We start from the raw sequence: 17580 nt of genomic DNA, 5'->3' as shown, positions 1-17580 counted from the left end.
TTGCTGTGGTTCCCCTAAACATCTTCCAGCTGACCGGAGTATGTTCTCTGGTAGTGTGCTCAAGCGGGGCTCATGGGAATGATATTCCCTAAGTCCTCGTGTGTTCAAAGACAACCTTCCTATGCTTAGAGATTTTCAGGAATTTCCTTCAGAAGTGTGTTTTTTTGTGGGTGTTTTCTGAGATAGGCTTCCACCAGATCGTTCCACTCTCCTCTGCCTGTGTCCGCTGGACGTCAACCTTGGGTGTCTTCTGGGTGATTCCCACCCAGCTCTCGGCGACCCCACAGCTCTTGCTGGAGGGGGGCTCTGGCGCTCATCACAGCGGGAGGAGTCCTGTACCCACAGTAACTGCGCTTGGCGGCCGCTCTCTGAGCCCCACAGAACTCTTCCCTCTCCGCCTGCCTGAGCTCTCTCACGGTTTCTTCTCAGCTACCTCCCTGCGGCAGCCCCTGCTCCGTTTTTCTTTTCTTTTACTTTTTTTTTGTTTGTTTGTTTGAGACTGTAAGTTTTATATGCCTCCAGTTTCACTCCTGATGAAGTTTAATATTTTTTTCTTGTTTTTATTGGTGCTTTTGATTATATTGGGGGAGGAAAAGAGACAACTTGTCTCTTGTGCCGCTATGTTTAGACCAGAAGTCCTTTAATTATATTGGACGGGACGGCATTCTCCTGTATTCTCTCCAGCTTGAAGTGAGACATGGCTGGCTTCTGGGCTAACTTCTACCACTTCCTGTCTGATGGTGGACAATCACCTTCTCTTTTGGCCATTGGTGTGTTCCTACCTATTAGGTTTACTTTTTTTAAAGAAATTTTTTTAAAAGATTTTTATTTTTCCATAATCTCTACACCCATTGTGGGGTCTGAACTCACAACCCCGAGTTCAAGAGTTGCGCGCTCTATCGTCTGAGTGACAATGGAGAGCGCTCACAACTACTTCACACCATGAGGAGTAAGTGAGGTTGTGCATGTGTAACGAATAGGGGCCTAGGATAGTGATTTGTAATTAAATAGGGCATTCGAAAGGGTAGTAGCATACACTTCATTGATTTCTCCGGCATAGCTGGTGTCCCGAGTGACGGTAACCTCTGTGTTCGGATGACATCACATGGGTACCCCTTGCTCTATGGTAATGGCAGATGCTGCCATGGAGCGCGTTGTCAGGAGACCCTTCGTCTCTCTCCGTTGTTGCCTGTAATTCTATCTGGTGGCAGTTAGTGCCAAAAAAGAGGGACAGATCAATTTGCTCAGAAGCCTTGGAAGGGGGACCCTCTCCTCCAAATGGCAGGGATGAGGGGTCTTTCAGGGAAGGCAGGTTTTTCTTCAGGGAGAGGTGGGAAGGGCCAGAGCTAGACCCGGATTCTGGACATTCCTTGGTCTAGACTCTGGGATCAGGGATCAGGATGGGGGGCTTGGGACTTGGCTTGGGACTTTGCCTACAACCCCTAGCAGGCCTGGAAAACCAGATGGCAGGAATACGGTTGGGCTCATCTGGGTGAGGTCAGAGGAGGCTGGGAAGCCAGGCTGGGAGAGATCCTAAGGCTCACGTGGTCAAGCTCTTCCTCTCCTCCGCTTGTTCTCAGGTCCCGGAATCCCGGGCAAACCCGGCTCCTACTGCACTGGCCGCCAACACCGCCGACATGGTCTCTGTGGGTTGCAGTGACCCCAGAAGCCAGGGCATCATTGAGCCCATGGACACAGACACCCAGGAAGCTGGGAGGACATCTGCTGACCAGAAACGTGGAGGCAAGAAGAATACAGAGGCTGATGGGAAGAGGCAGGTGGATGGAAGGACCCGGGGAGACAGGACACAGGCCACCCGGATGACACAGGCAGATAGGAAGAGCCGGGTGGACACTGGGCCACGAGAAAGTGAGAGGCCAGCATCCGCCAGGAGGTTCCAGGAGGATGTGGTGGCCCAGGGAGGGGCAGGGACGCAGGTGGAAAGGACACAGACAGGCAGGAGGATGCAGGAAGACAGAGGGACACGGTCCGAGGAGAGCACACCCACAGCCATGAAAGGCCAGTCCGAGAAGGGCTCCGTGAGCAGCCCCGGCCCACAGTCCAGTGAGTGTTTCGACCAGATCCCCGAAGGGCCCTCTGTCCCGGAAGAACCTGGTTTCGTGCTCAGATCTGAAGAAGTGGCAGTCACGGCCCCCGGGAGCTATGAGCCGGCATTGCTGGCAGCCTCAGGAGGCGGTCACACGCTCCCAGTCCAGCGGCCTCCCCAGGGTGGTCTGGAGCAGCGGGGAGGGCCTGAGTGGCCGGGGCTGGTCAAGGACAAGCCAGAGGATGGCCTGATCCCAGGCCCCAAGGAGGAGCAGCCGAGGGAGGTGCCGTCCCTGGATCTGGGTGGCTGTCCTCCAGCTGGCCGGAGCCCGGAGGCGCCCACTCTGCCCTCTCCTCCCAGGAGGGGCCTGACCACGAGCTCGCCGGAGGCTCTGCCCAGCACTCCGGCCCCTGAGCACACGAGTGCGGCTGCCTTCCCGCCGTCTGGGGACCAGGCCTTGCTGAGGCCCGCCCCCCCACTGTCCCTGGGGCCAGGGACCCCCACCCAGAGTCACCCGCCAGCAGCCATGTCCGCCAACACTGAGGGGTCCTGTGCCCCGGGGCCGGATGCGGAGGGGAGGCCCCCGGGTCCCCAGAGCTGCGACCCCGGCCTTATAGACTCCCTGAAGAACTACCTGCTTCTGCTGCTGAAGCTCTCCAGTGCAGAGCCAGGGGGCGGGGGCGCCGAGGCGCAAGGGGCAGCCGCCACTGGGGCTCCAGTGTCCTCGGCCACTCTGGTCCCTGATGTGGAGGTGGCCGGTCTGAGTCCTCGGACATCCAGGCGCATCCTGGAGCGTGTGGAGAACAACCATCTAGTGCAGAGTGCCCAGAGCCTGGCGCTGAGCCCCTGCACCTCCCGCCGCCTCACCGGCCTCCTGGATCGCGAGGTGCAGGCTGGCCGTCAGGCCCTTGCAGCAGCCCAGGGCCCTGGCCTCAGCACCCTCACTGTCCCTGCCATCATGGTAGGTGAGGAGGGGGGCCCTGGGCTGGCCTCCGAAGGATCCAGTGAGGGCGAGGGTGAGGGTCCCCCCAAGGGGCCTGGGCTCCCAGGGGCCTCCCCGGAGAGCGGTGCACGCAGGTTGCTGGGGGAGACGGGTGGGCAGACGGCCTCGGGTCCAGGAGCACTCCCAGCAGACAGAAGGGCCCAGGAGCCCTTCCAGGAGGAGGAGGCCCCCGGGGAGGCCCCGACAGGCCTCCCTGCAGCGACACCAGAGGAGCTAGCTTTGGGGGCCCGGAAGAAGAGGTTTCTCCCCAAGGTCAGAGCAGGAGGAGACAGGGAGGCAGCCAAGGCTGAAGAAAGGGAGAGCCCCACGGTTTCCCCTCGGGGGCCCAGGAAGGGCCTGACACCGGGGTCCCCGGGGACCCCAGGACGGGAGAAACGTTCCCCAACCCAGGGTAGAAAGGCAGGTATGCTGGAGGTGCCGCGGGCAGAGGACGAGCCGGCAGCAGGAGACCTGGGCTCCGGCCCCAAGGCCAGCAGTGCGGACACAGAGCAAGTCCTGGATGAAGGCAAGCAGGACGCTTCGGCCAAGTCCAAGAAAGCCAAAGACCTGCTCAAAGGTGAGCAATGGGGAGGGTGGGGAAGGGCTCCAGGGGAGAGGGTTGCACACTGCAGCAGCAGGGGCGCTGAGGGGGCACACCCGAGAGGGGTTTACAGCGCCCCTCCTACAACAGTCTCCTGGAACTAGACCCCCCAGGCTATGCCGTCGGAGGGCTAGTTCTCATCCTGGCTCTGCCACGCAGGACGGGGCACAGTACAAACTGTGTGCCACCGAGGGTGAAGCGGGATGGAAGAAATCAGGTCCCGAGCACGGGGCTGCCTTCCCCAGGTGGTGCTAGGTCTGGCCCCTTTGTCCCCGCTGTCCCCTCTGCACAGACCTGTCCCCGGAGGACAGAGCAGGAGGGTCGGGATCCCGATGCAGGTTCCTCGAGTTAGGGCCTAGAACCCAAACTGGAGTCCTCTCTCTCTCTCGCTCTCCTGCCACAAGAGCCTTGCGTTTTATTTGAGGAGAAGCTTTATGTTTCGTTGTTGTGTTTTCTTTGTTCTTTTAATGAACTCCGTTCCTTTAATAGATGTGAGGCCGCTTGCATTATCTGTTTACTCTTGGCTGGGCTTTCCTAGCCAGTACCATCCAGCGAGTTCTCTCTTTTCATCTATAAAACCAATGTCGGGGCTCATATTTGCCGCAGCGTCCTCTGTGATCCATTTCATACCTGAAGGTTCTGACACAACCTTGGGCATTTCTGATTCTGATCATTTGTGTTGCTGTTTCTTCTTCCCACTTAGGCATTTGATTTCTCATGGATTTTTGTTTTGTTTTGTTTTTAAATTTGAGTATAGTTGTTAATACCATGTATAAGAATGTGTGTATCTATAATATAATGTGTGTGTATAGAAATAACATGGTATCATTGAACACAATGTTACATTTGTGTCACAGTGATTCAGCTGTTACCTATGTCACACTGTGCTCCCCACAAGTGCAGCTGCCCTCTGTCCTCTCTTCTCTGCCATCTGGGTCCTGGGCTCTGAGGCTGTCCCAGGCCTGGGGTGGGGGCCCAGGAGTGGGGCCTTTCTAGCTAGGATGTGTGCTTTGGGGTCAGAGCCAACGGCTCAGAGATACACACGGGGTGAGGCTGGGGGCCGGGAAGCGTGGGTTGGTGCGGGGGCTTGAATCCTGTTTCCTCCCAGCCCGTCCCACTAAGCACATGCAGGGAAACAGGGGTGGGGCCAAGGTGGCGGGGAAGTGGCTTGTCCCTCTCAACTGAGCCCCTGCTCTCAGCCCCACAGGTGATCCGGAAGATTCGGGTGGAGCAGTTTCCTGATGCCTCGGGCAGCCTGAAGCTCTGGTGTCAGTTTTTCAACATTCTCAGTGACTCAGTCTTGACGTGGGCCAAGGATCAGCGCCCAGTGGGCGAGGTGGGCAGGAGGTAAGCCAGCCGGATACCACTCCCACCTGGCCTGGCTCCCCAAGTGCAGCGACAGTAATATGCAATACGTACAGTAATACGGGGCATGTTTCCCCCACTGTGGATCTGTCCATCATGCAAGGCTCAGGGTAACCCTATGAGGGAGATGCTAGTATTTCCTTGGTAGGGAGGAGAAAGTTGAGGCTCGGTGGCATCAAATCACTTGCCAAGTCACACAGCTAGGGGGCATCAGGATAGCCACCCAGACCTGTGTGACCCAGGACTACCCCTTGACCATAGTACCTCTCACCCCCCTGCCCGAGCTCTCAGAGCCTGGGTCCACGGCAGCCTCGGAGGGCAGGGGGTGACCTTCCTCAGGACCGCAGTCCGGCCCCGGGCTGTGCACAGTGATGGACCTCACAGGGAGGGTCTCCCTTCTCTGCAGTGCCGGGGACGAGGGGCCGGCGGCCTTGGCCATCGTGCAGGCGTCTTCCGTTGACTGTGGCGTGTACCGATGCACCATCAACAATGAGCACGGTTCGGCCTCTACCGACTTCTGCCTCAGCCCCGAGGGTGAGCGGGCCCCCTCCCACGCTCTCTGTCCAGCCTGGCTCCGGGGCCGGTGGGGGGGCAGCGGTCTTCTGTGCAGAGGGTGCTCTCTCCACGCAGGCCAGCCTGAGGGCAGCCGCTTCCTCTTCTTTTTCTCCACACAGTGTTGTCGGGATTCATCTCCAGAGAAGAAGGTGAAGGTATGATGCCCATACGGGGGAGGGGCGGGGGGCCCTCATCCCTACTCCTGCCGTCCTCGGGGAGGACCTGCTGCATCCATCCCAAGCGCTGTGTTTACCTCCACGCACAGCTACGCTGGGCCTCCTCGTTTAGGATAGGGCTCGGGATGGAGGATGGGGAGGAGTGCTATTTCCGAAGATTGTGGGAGAAGGAGTGGCCAAGAGGCCCTTCCACAAGAGGTTAATTCAGCCTTGTGCCCTTGGCCCATGTTGGAGCCCTTGACCAAGGGCAGGCCTGGCTACTAGAGCCTGCCTCACGCTGCCAGCTCCTTTCCCGGAGTTTCTCACTGTGCTCTGTGGGTCCCTGCCTCCAGTCCACACGGGGAGCTTGCTAGAAATGCAGTTTCCAGGGCCCTGCTGTTGATATCCTTAATCACAACATCTGGGGAAAGGGACCCAGAAAAGCAGCATCTTCAGCAGGTCTCTGGTGATTGTGATACCCCTAAATTATAAGGCATGTCCCTGAACATTAGAGCAAAAGTCTGGGCTGCTTCTGTAGGAAACACACTGAGAATCAGGACTGTGAAGGCAGCTGGGAATAAATTTTTAGAGCTTTGTTGCCAACAAATGCATTCATCCATTCATTCATTTGTTCATTCACTCATTTAATCCCTCAGTCATTCAACTAGCATCTTTGACCGGTTGTCAAGTGCAAGCAAAATCAGATGGAAGCTTAAACCTACACACTTAGCAATAGAGCATTAACGTGCGCAAACGCTCAGTCCCACGTCCCCCGCTGTCTCGTCACGGCTGGCTTACCTGGGTTAGGAATCACTCATTGCTTCAGGCAGATCGATCTCATCTCTAACACATACCTGTTCTTGCTCATGGTTTTCCCTCTTTAGTTGTTGAAATCGCTTGATGGGTAGGATTTCTTGCAATCTGGATTTTGATGGTTTAATCCCATTTAACATGTTCCTCTTCTCATGTGCTTCTCCTAAACTGGTAATTTGATGGGGAGGCTTGGTCAGATTCAAGTGCAGTTCTTTGTGGGGGTGGGGAGGGTCTGAGTGTGCAAGAACCCATCACAAGGTGCTCTGTCTGACCCTTAGCATCCTATCCGGAGGCACATGATGTCATTGGTTTACTCGAGTAACATTAAGATTGATCTCTGCATTCATTCCGCTGTCTCCTGCCCTCTCTATCCTGTGAAAAAGTTCAAGAACTGTATCTGATACTTGTTCCCCGGGGGTTCTAGCAGCTACCAATTATTGCCCGAATCCACGATTTTGTTTGGGTTTCCAACCAGAGTATTTTAATTTTGTCATTTCTACATCCATCCGTTGAGTTTCTTCTGTAAAGGAGAAATGGTCTTTTGTTGCCTTGAGTTGGTCCCTAGCGTCCTCCAAAGGTCACCATTGAGGTTTGGGGTTTTGTGGGGGGGGGGGGGGGGAGGAGTGAGTTTTTTCCAACTGCAATGATGACTGTGATTTTTGAAATATATTTGATATGTTCACCACATTGTAGAAATCATTCCTTTTGGTTGGTAAAGTTGATCTGCCCCCATGGAAGCCCCTTCCACGGCTCCTGTGTCCTTCTGACGAGCCCCCGGGGTCTTCGTGGCTTCTTCGCCTTCGGGTCAGAGAAGAGGTCCCAGATGCTTTGAGTTCATTTCCTGCCCGAGACCTGGACTCAGCCGTTTCTTGAGGGAGCTCGGGGTCCTTTTGCAGGGAGATGGCTTGTAGGAACCACAGTCTGAGCACTGAGGCAGCCCATGCTTCTGGACGGGTCCTGAAGCCTTTTGTAGTCAGATATGTTGTTTGAGATGGAGACATTTATTTATTTGATCCAAACACCTAACTCCCAAACAAAATCCACACCCGGGTGGCCGCTTCCCCAGAAAAGCTGTGCCTTGCACAGACACTGAGCACATCCTTGCCACGTGAGGGGCACGCTGAGTGCCATCAGACAGCGGGGCCTACATCAGACAGATCCACCGCTGGGAGCTCACAGGCTGGGTTGGGCCCCACGGTGTACGGGCCCCTGGAGAGGAGTCATGGGAGACAGTGAGCGTACCAGAGTCGGGGGACAGGGGACTGTTCCAGCTCTCCCTACCCCCCACACCCCCAACCTTGGTGGGGTAACAATGTCTAGTTTTCTGCACCTTCCCCATTCCCTTGCAGTTGGAGAAGAGATTGAGATGACCCCCATGGTCTTTGCAAAGGGTCTGGCTGACTCTGGCTGCTGGGGGGACAAGCTCTTTGGACGCCTGGTGAGCGAAGAGCTACGAGGGGGTGGACATGGGTGTGGCCTGCGGAAGTCCTCCCAGGCCAAGGTCATCTACGGCCTGGAGCCCATCTTCGAGTCAGGCCGCACGTGCGTCATCAAGGTGTCCAGCCTGCTCGTGTTTGGACCCAGCAGTGAGACTTCTCTCCTGGGCAGAAACTACGACGTCACCATTCAGGTTCCGTGTGCCATCCCAGATCCCTTCTTCCCCTGTCACCTCCCCCCCTTCCTCACCTTGGGTCCCCTTGGAGGCAGAGGCTGACTGTGTGAATCCTCAGGAGGCTTCTGGGACGGGTCTGGAGATGAGCTTGGCTCTGTCTTTGGGGCCATGGTTTTCAAACCGTATTTTTCGTAGCAGAATCCTTTCTCGTTGCCTTCATGCATATCATCCTGGAGCCTCTGCTTGAGATCAAAAGAGTGACTGGGTGGGGGGGACAGTCTTGATGTCTCACTCCCCACAGGGTGGGCCCTGGGGCACTGCCACTTGGGCTCCAGGAAACACGGTTTGGAAACCACTTTTGAAAACAAGCCCACAGCCTCTTGTTTTGTAAATGAGAAAACTAAGGTGCAGAGCAGGGAACAGCGGAGGAGTGACCCCACCTTTCCCAGGGCTGGAATCCCCCCACCCCCACCCCACTGTCCTGCTGCAGCGGACCCTTCCTCTTAGAGCCGGACCTGATGAAGAGCAGTGGAGCGCCCTTGCTGACCAGACTTGGTTCTCTTTAATCCCCAGGGGTGCAAGATCCAGAACATGAGTCGGGAGTATTGCAAGATCTTTGCGGCTGAAGCCCAGGCGGCCGCTGGCTTTGGGGAGGTGCCAGAGTGAGTGCTCACAAGGGGGGGGCGGGTGCTGTGCAGACCTACAGACTTGAGCTTTGGCCCAGAGCAGTGATTTCAGGGCCCATTAGCAGCATCCTGAGTTACAGCCCATGCTCGGCTCAATGGTCCCCCAAAATCTAGAAACGAAGCCCTCAAGATTAACCGCCCACTTTAGAAAAGCCTCTGCCCTGGTCTTGGTCTCCTCCTGCTCACCCCAGGTCCCCACTCCTTCGCTTGCAGATGGCAAGATGCTGGGACTCTCCAAAAGGGATGGGGGGCTAGGCCGCTCTAGGCCAGTAGCTCAGGACTCTTCTCTGGCTGGCAGCCAGTGTCCGTGAAGGTTTTTGCAGGAGTCAACTATAAAGAGTCATTGTTTCCATGTTGAGATTGAGATCTGACTCTCGAACCCTGGGGTCTGGTTGGCACGGAGCACGGTGCGGCTGCCTCCTCTCTAGAGGCCTTCCTTTCGGGTGGACGCATCCAGGTCTGCGTCCCTCGTCCAAGCTCAGGTCCTCCTGGGGCCACAGCACCATTCAGTTCTCACCCCATTGGGCTCAGGGCATGCACAGGACTCGGAAACCAATGGCCTCATTTCCTTCCCCAAGCTCAGGGTGGAGCTGGCCTCCCGCTCCGTCCTTTGGTCTCGGAGCCGAGAATGCTCTTTTGGAAGGACCCTCCTTTTCAACCCAAGAGTGTAGACTTGGTGAGGGGTGGGGGGACTCCTGGGCCCGCACTTCCCGCTCACAGCTGAGTGCAACTGTGTTCAGGATCCTCCCACTGTACCTCATCTACCGGCCAGCCAACAACATCCCCTACGCGACCCTGGAGGAGGACCTGGGCCAGCCCCTGCAGCCCTACTGCTCCCGGGAGTGGGGCAGCGCCGCGCCGGAGACGGCCGGCGGCTCCGAGGTCAGGCAGAAATGCCAGACCTTCCAGCACTGGCTCTATCTGTGGACGAATGGCAGCTTCCTTGTCACGGATTTGGCAGGTAGGAGTCCGGGCGGGTGTGGGTGCGTGTGTGCCCGAGAACGAGAGTGTGCAGAAGGGCAGAGCCGGGTCCCCTATGCTCCCACATTTCCTCTCCTTTGCTCTCCCCGGGAACCTGGTCAAGGACATCGGCCTCAGCGGCCTCGTGCAGAACTGCTGTGGCATCCCCGGGAGCACGTTCCAGGCTCCAGTTACAATTAAGAGGGAATTTAGTTCAAGGAACATGACATGGGAACTGATGAAGTTCTAGAACCTAGGTGAGGTTCGGTGGGCTGAGGTCCGGAGCCGATGACCAAGAAAGAATTCTTGAGAAATCTTTGGTGCAAAATGGTGGTTTATTAAAGCACGGGGACCGGACCCGTGGGCAGGAAGAGCTGCTGCCCCGGGTTGTGAGGGATGGCAGGTTCTGTACCCTGCGGTTGGGGGAAGGTGAAGGGAAGGGAGGTTTCAACGGAGTTTCATATGCTAACGAGGGCCTACAGGGTGCGGGATACCGGAGGCCTTGCCCTTGTGGCTTGATCAATGTTGGCTTGATCAATGTCATCTTTAGGCCAGCCATTTACATCAAGTTGGGAGACTTTTTGGTGGGGTGTCATAATCCTGCTATCAATCGTCTTTTTTAGTGAGATTTAGGACATTTGTAAGCCAAGGGAGACTCCTGTCTAGCAGGATTGTGATCCCAGCAGGTTAACTATCTGCTTATTGTTCATGGCGGTCAGGGCTGCTTGAGGAATGCTTACACGTATGGAGGGGAGCAGGTGGAGGGGGTGCAAGGCGCCAGCTTTTGTTCTGTCCTCAGCCAGCCTCCTGCTCCCTCATCAGGAACTAAGGAAACACCCGCACCCAAAGTCTTCTCAAAATCTCGCTTCCTCCCCTCCTGGCCGATCCGCTCTGGACGGTCCCCCTCTGCAGACTCGCCACTCTCCCATCCGAGCTCGCTGGCTTTCCTGCCCCTTCTCCTTCCTCCTCATCTCCTCCTCCTCCACTTTTGTTAGCTTTTATTACAGGAATCATCTTAGTCTCGTGACTCCTTATTTCTATCTCCCCCATTCCTCAGAGTCAACCCTCCCCCCCCCATCAAAAGCCAAGAAGCACAGATCTTCCTTTCTCTGACCAGTCCCTCCCAGGCCCGTTCTCTAGCCTGAACCAGGCAGGGGAGAGGAAAGAAGAGTCCCTCCAGAGTGGGAAGAGAGGAACGCTGGGAATATCACCCACGACCTTACCGGGTTCCCCATGTGCATTAGTGGGAAAGCCAAGGGCCAGAGACAGAAAACGGGCTTAAATGTGGTTCTTGCTGGGGTCAAGCTGCACCGTAAACACCGTGCCCCCTGAGGGAGCTCTGTATGTTGAGGGGAGGCTGGTGGCCCGTTAAGCCGTTGCCATGCCTTCTGTTTGTTGCCTCTGACAATCCAACATTGAGCCACTGCTGGGAAGGGGAAAGGGGAATCGGGAACACTCATTGTCTTCCAGAAGCTGTGATAAATGTCCCGGGTTCTAGAAGGAGAGGATAACGTGCGTGATGCAGTAGGAAAACCTGGGACTCAGAGTATTCAGCTTTACTCCACATCTCCTGGCTTTCCAGCGGGTCTCTGTAGACCCAGGAGAAAGCCAAAGCTGAGACGGGGCGACCCCCCAGTCTCCCCGAGCTTTGCCACCCTCTCCCTCCCAGGGAGTGCCGGTCCTTTCCCACCTCCCACACGGGCTGGGAGGACCGAGCGAGGCCACGGCTGTGAGCGATTTCACAAACCAGAATTCTGTGCACGCATCAGGGGCCATGGTTACTGGGGTGCAGCGTGGAAGGTGGCGACCCCCGCAGAGAAATGACAGGGACTAACGTCTACGGTCTGTGTGTGCCCCAGACACTAAGCTAGACACCCCCTGACGCTCTTACTCCCCTGCGAGGCCGGTGGCATCCGCTCCTCTGAGAGCTGTGGACCTAGGGATGGTTCTCGAAGCTCGCAGAGCTCGGAAATCAGCGCCCGTATGCCCTGACTCTCATCCGTCACAGCCAGCCCCAGGCCCTGGCAGTGAAAGGCAGGTTCCCAGAAGGATATGACAGCACAGTTTGAAAGTGGGGAGAGGCTCCCCCTCTAATGCGTGGATGCTGGGATGCTGGGGTGGACCGGCCGGGCTGGACAGGCCACTCCCCAGAGCCCGTTCTGCCTGGCTGTGTTCTCCCAGTACCGTCCCCTCGTCTCGGCTTCCTGGGGTGCATGCTTGCTGCCTGTGTGAGTTGGTGGAAGCCAGTCTTCCCCACGCTTACTTTTCTGCCGGCCCAGCCCGGGTTATGTTCTCATTCCCACTTGCCCTCCCTTGCCCAGAGAGGCTAATCCCGGGCAGAAGAAGGGGCAGATGCTGGCTCAGAGCCAGAGGCCAGCCCCGCTTGTGGCCTGCAGTCATGTGCTAGAGGCAGGATAGCACAGCTGGAAGGGCTTGGGGTCTAGGAGTAAGAACTGAGCCCGCACTCTGACTCACAGCGGCCGCTGCACACGGTCAGTGCACAGTTAGCAAACAGAAGAATGACTATGACCTTGCTCCAGCCCCTGACCTCTGAGCCCGCCTCCTCACCTGTGGGAAGGGGGCATCATTGCTACTAACAACACCTAGACGAGCACACTGCCTGTGAGCCCGGCTAGAAGTGATGGCACGCCCTGAGCCCTGGGACGCCCCCTTCCAGTGATAGACCTGTTTGGGGGGAGGGGGTCGAAACCAACCCGGGCTGCCCCAGCTTCCAGCTCTTTCTCTTTCCAGGGGTTGATTGGAAGATGACAGATGTGCAAATTGCAACCAAACTGCGAGGGTGAGTGACTGTCCGTGCCAGGAGGCCCTCTGAGAATCTTCTCGGGCTATGAAATTGTCCAGGGTCTTCTGGGTCTCCCTCCCTGAGGGGTGGCCTGTGGCCAGATGATCCCAGTTGTAAGGGTGGCCATGTAGCCACATCTTGGGGGCCGCCGCCCTGTACCCTCCATGCCCCTGACCTCAGGTCTGGAGCAACAGTATTGGGACCCCCCTCCCCCACCTGCAACCCTGGTCTCCTCTTCCTTCTGGCTAGAGAAAGCTCATCATGGTGCAGATGAGCCAGGGCCCTGGGAGCAAAGGGGGGACGCAGAGTTTGCTCTCGTCTGTACGAACAAGCAGATCCTCCGCACACCGGCAGTGTGGACGTGACAAACACCTGCACCACCGTGTAGTGGGGCCTCCGTGTGGGATGGAGGTTTGGGGTGCGTCCCCCCGCTGGACTTCCCAGCACCCCCAAAAGGGTGGGGCGTGACACCCTGGCCACGGCCACCCCGCCGCAGGCCCCTGGGGGTTCTCCCTGTGGCTGGGGCTCCCGCTCAGCTCTCACTGTTTGGCTGCAGATACCAAGGCCTCAAGGAGAGTTGCTTCCCTGCCCTGCTGGACCAGTTTGCCTCTTCCCACCAGTGCAACCCCTTCTGTGAGATGCTGGGGCTCCAGCCCCTCAAAGGCCCCGAGGCTGCCCACCCTCCGGGCAAGGCCAAAGGCTCCAAGAGCCCATCCACGGGCAGGAAGGGCGGCCAACTGAGTCCTCAGCCCCAGAAGAAAGGCCTCCCCAGTCCCCAGGGCACCCGGAAGAGTACGCCAAGCACCAAGGCCACCCCTCCAGCCTCAGGGGCACTCGCCACCCAGTTACTGGGACAGCCTCCCACCCAAGAGGGCAGCTCCAAGACCCAGGGCCTGCGGTAGCCCCCGCAGGAGGCTGGGGGCCTCTACCCGGCAGCAGACCAACAAGGAAGCAGCTTGAGGCGATGGAGACTTTCTGGAACTACGGAACTAACCAAAGAAGGTGTGCCGAGGAGGTGCCACAGGGGGCTCTCAGAGCAGCTGTTCTCGGTCCCCTCCTCAGTCTGCCCCTCATCGGACGGCTTTTGTGTGTGGTGGCACCCGGGGGCCCTTCCTGGGTCGCCGCTGGCCGGGGCCCCCAGGCCCCACTCCCAAGTGCCTGGCGGTCTAGCCCCTCCTTGAAGTTTACATGGGCCACTGCTGGAGGCTCCCGAGCCCTCTGCATGAGCTCTGCACCCAGCACCCCAGCCCAGACCCTGCCGTGAATGCCGTACTTTGGGGGCGCGCCGACCAGCGGTTACCCTCTACCTTTGCTTGGCCCCGATCTCTCCCCGTCCTCGGGGCTCCAGACTTCCTGCGCTGAGTCTGGCCTGGTGACTCTCAGGGAGCTTTCTCCTTCCAGCTGCTTGGCCTCTTGCCTCCCAGCGTGTCCTGCGACTAACCTGTCACTGGGCCCACGTGGGGCTCAGGGCCCTTCCAGAGCCTGTCTTGTTCTTGTGCGGTGGTCTTCGGTGATGCGTGTTCTTGGCCTTCCTCCCCCCCCCACCCCCCCCCACCCTCGTGCTCAGGCACTCACGCACCTGCTTGCTGTGCTCCCTTGTCCCCAGCTCCCAGCCCCCTGCAGCCCACTGACTTTCCTCTGCTGCCTCTCTGCCTGCCCCCTTGCCCCGGTGCTTCCCCAGGCTGACTCTGCACACGGCACCCTGTCCGCCCCTCCCCTACCTCTCCCAGGCCCTCTGCCCATGAGGTAGAGGTGGCAGGGGTGGGGGGCGGGGGGGGGGGTTGGGACAGCACCTGTGGCCAGAGGGCCATGTTGACTCGGAGGGATCTTGTACTCCGTCCTGGAAGGAGGTGCAGTCGCAGCGCAGTTCTCATCCCCTCTAGAGCGGGGATGGAGGGCCAGGGCTGTTCTCCATAGGGGAGTGCCCAGGGCAGTTCTACGAAGGATGCAGTCCACCCACGTGCTGGGCTGAGGGCATCTCTGTGCCCGGGAATGAGGACGCCTGCCCCAGCCGTTAGCTCCTGATCACGGGGCTCCAGCTCTGGGGCTTCACCTATGGGCCCCCAAGGAATTTCTGTGCTCGGCCCAACCCCCCGGGGTCCTTCCTGAGAGCCCCTCCTAGAAGCCTGGGACAGGATGGGCCTGGTGCTAGCCTGCTCCACTTGGAATGCAATAAAGGCAGCCATTGTGCACCCTGCTCGCCCGCATCTGGTGTGGTTGTAGGTGTATGAGGTCAGGGTCCCCTCTCACCAGGCGGATGCTCTGAGGGCGCCCTGCAGCCCCTGGGCCGCCTGCAGCAATGAACCCAGGCTTCGGCTCCTGGATGGATGCGCAGTCTCAGCCTGTGGCCACAGCCGCACGGTCTGTGCTGCTTGTCCAGCTGGGCTGATGGGGATCTGGGGAACACAGAGGAAGGACCCCAGGAGGGAAGAGCAGGGCTGGAGGCATGGGGGCCTGCCTCCCCCGCTACAAGGCCACCCCGGGGACCAGCAGCATCTGCCTCTCAGCTGCTCACCGGCCCTCGCCTGCTCCCTAAGCTGCTGAGGCTTCTTCGTCCCCAACAGCCCCAAGCTGCCAGCCGGGCCTTCCTTGCTTGACAGGTAGGCCTCTCGGTTTTGGCACTTCTGACTTCTCTACCTCCTCTCTGTGCTCAGGGGACTCTCCCCACTTGTTCCTCTTGCCCCCATGTGCTCCCGACCGCCGGTCTGCAGACCCGGATTGCCTCAGTGACCTGAGCTGGCGTGTGATCCATTCATGCGTCCGTCCGCTCGGCACACGTACACGCAGCACCTCCTCCGTGCCAGGCCCCCCGGGCTGACAGCCGTGGGAGGCACAGATACGTGAGGCGGTCTCAAAAGAGAAAGGGGTTTCATGGGAAGGGTGTTGGGGCAGCTCCCAGAGTAGCTGAATGATTGGGCTTGAGACGGTGGGAGCTGCTGCTGTGGACGGATCGACACCAACCAGCCTGACTCCCTTCACTCGAGATTCGAATTCCTGTCCTAGAGCTCAGGGCACTGTGGAGAGGGACAGAGGCCGTCTTCCAAAGGACCAGGATTCTTACCAGGAGAATCGTGGAGAGGAGGAGGGTAGAAAGGACTTGGCGGCAACAGCAAAGATAACCCCCTTCCAACACACACACTGTTCTTCCCCCCGACCTATTACGACTCTCCCACATAAAACCAAGGGCAAATTCCGCCCTGCCTGGGCGAGACTGTTCAAGGTCACGTCCGGTGACTAAGTCCAGGGGCTGCCATTCTCCAAATCCAGTATCAGAAGTGACACTCTTCCCTCTGCTATCACAACCCCATTTTGAAATTCTGCAACCTGGCGATAAAAATGAACCATAGTCAAGGCAAATTCTTGAACCCAGCAAAAGAGGCAGCACGGGTAAGGCCCGAGACCATTTCCAGAACAGGTCATGAGAATGAATGCCTCCTGACTAGGGAATTTTCCATCTGTTGGAGTGACCCCAAGCTTCCGTCCTGAAGTCCGGCTCCTTGGTGGTCCTGCCCTTGCGGCAGGTGTTTTTTTAGCACAGCATATGGAGGCCCAGGAAGCACTCTTAGACCCCCCCCCCCCACTGCCTCCATCTGTACTCCGGCCCCCTTCTAAGCAGCAGCAATCAAATTTTCCCTTGAAAGGGTTAATCACCCTACTACTCCCATGACCTCCGGCTGTGTGTCAAGCTCTAAGGAGCCTGTACTAGCTGGGTGTGCCTCAGTTTTCAATGCATGTATTGCTATGACATTTTGAGGATGTGTCTCCTTGGAGACCAAAACCTCTGCGCCAGACTTGTCCCCGACCTCAGGCATGGGCAAGGCATCAAGACAGAGCGAAGTCTCTCCCCTCTGCACCTGCTTCCCAGTGTGTGAGGGCCAATGAGCACCAGGAGATGCTCGCCAGTTCCGAGAGCTTGTGCTGCCTCCAGCGGGTCGGTCCCAACCACTCATCTGGCGCCCCGGCTGAGTTTCCCGCAAACCATCTCACCATCCGAGCAAGCTGACTGCTCCCGGACTGCAGGGATCCTGATCCCAAGAGTGAATGCCATCGGCCCCCACCCATTGCTTTACTTCTGCCATAGAGTGTGTCCTTTGGTTGGATGCCCTGTGTGGGGTGTCACAGTGATGTTTCCGGCATCTGATAATTCCATGGATATTGACAGTGGGAGAGGCATGATGGGGAAAAGCAAATCCACATGCAGATAAAGGGCCCATAGTGGTCGAAACCGATTCCTGCTCTCTTGAAATGACAGACGTAGACTCGGGAGGTTCAGTGTAGAGCAGGAGGAGGGAGCATGGAAGGACATGGGCGGAATTTATGCACGTGGCCTACCTGTGGCGTCAGAGCCCTGTCCCGGAGCATCTCCTTGATGCTCTGAGTGCTTCTGGCCATGGCTCACTGTGGCTGGGTGGTCAGAGAACCCCAGCTCATGAGGGGCAGCACGGCCCCCCGCTATGCTGTAACCAAACATTTAGGCTCCCCCAGAACCCAGTGGCAAGCCAGAGCATCACGTCTCTAAAGGGAATGGTTCCTTGTTGGCCAGAGAATCACTTGGTTCTGAACCCTGGGTTTCCCTGCCATTCTCTTCTTGTTAGGACTTGCCACAAGCTTCATTAGCCCTCTGTTATACCACGGGCCCCACACGGCTCCCCAATATGCCACAGAGGGACATATCAAGCCCCCTGGGATCTGTTGGGTGATGGGGCTGGCAGGAGAACCATTCTCCCAGCTGGAGAACCTTCACTTGCTCTCGGCCCAGCCCAAAGCTGGTGGCCCTCTATGTCACTCAGTACATAGGTCAGAACAAGAGGCCCTAAACTGGCATTTTTAATGGAACTGGGTCTTCGTGTTAAGGGACACACAATGCGGTCATCTGTTCTATGTTGTGGAGGAAATATCCTGACCTCATCAGACCGCTCAACCCCTAGAAGCTTTACAAGACCTTTAGACCTTTTTTTTTTTTTTTTTCCATTTTCACATGATTTATCTCCCACCTCTGAC

At 57.7% G+C, this 17580-nt stretch overlaps 1 protein-coding gene across 5 annotated transcripts in view; it reads left to right on the top strand.

Annotated features, from left to right (window-relative positions):
* ALPK3 (alpha kinase 3) overlaps nt 1-14776 on the top strand; it is a 46149-nt gene extending 31373 nt beyond the window's left edge. For all 5 annotated transcript variants that reach the window (XM_059179927.1, XM_059179929.1, XM_059179930.1 and 2 more), the window contains 9 exons: nt 1581-3606; nt 4830-4977; nt 5402-5529; nt 5670-5705; nt 7868-8148; nt 8704-8792; nt 9557-9777; nt 12528-12576; nt 13136-14776. In XM_059179927.1, coding sequence (XP_059035910.1) covers nt 1581-3606; nt 4830-4977; nt 5402-5529; nt 5670-5705; nt 7868-8148; nt 8704-8792; nt 9557-9777; nt 12528-12576; nt 13136-13481 — 3324 coding nt within the window. In that variant the 3' untranslated portion in view covers nt 13482-14776. The remainder of the gene's footprint in view (nt 1-1580; nt 3607-4829; nt 4978-5401; nt 5530-5669; nt 5706-7867; nt 8149-8703; nt 8793-9556; nt 9778-12527; nt 12577-13135) is intronic.
* Nucleotides 14777-17580: the final 2804 nt, after the last annotated feature.

The sequence above is a fragment of the Mustela lutreola genome, chromosome 7 (assembly GCF_030435805.1).
Source record: "Mustela lutreola isolate mMusLut2 chromosome 7, mMusLut2.pri, whole genome shotgun sequence".
In the NCBI taxonomy this organism is placed as follows: domain Eukaryota; kingdom Metazoa; phylum Chordata; class Mammalia; order Carnivora; family Mustelidae; genus Mustela; species Mustela lutreola.
The sequence above is the reverse complement of the archived record's forward strand: the minus strand, read 5'-3'. Positions and strand labels throughout refer to the sequence as shown.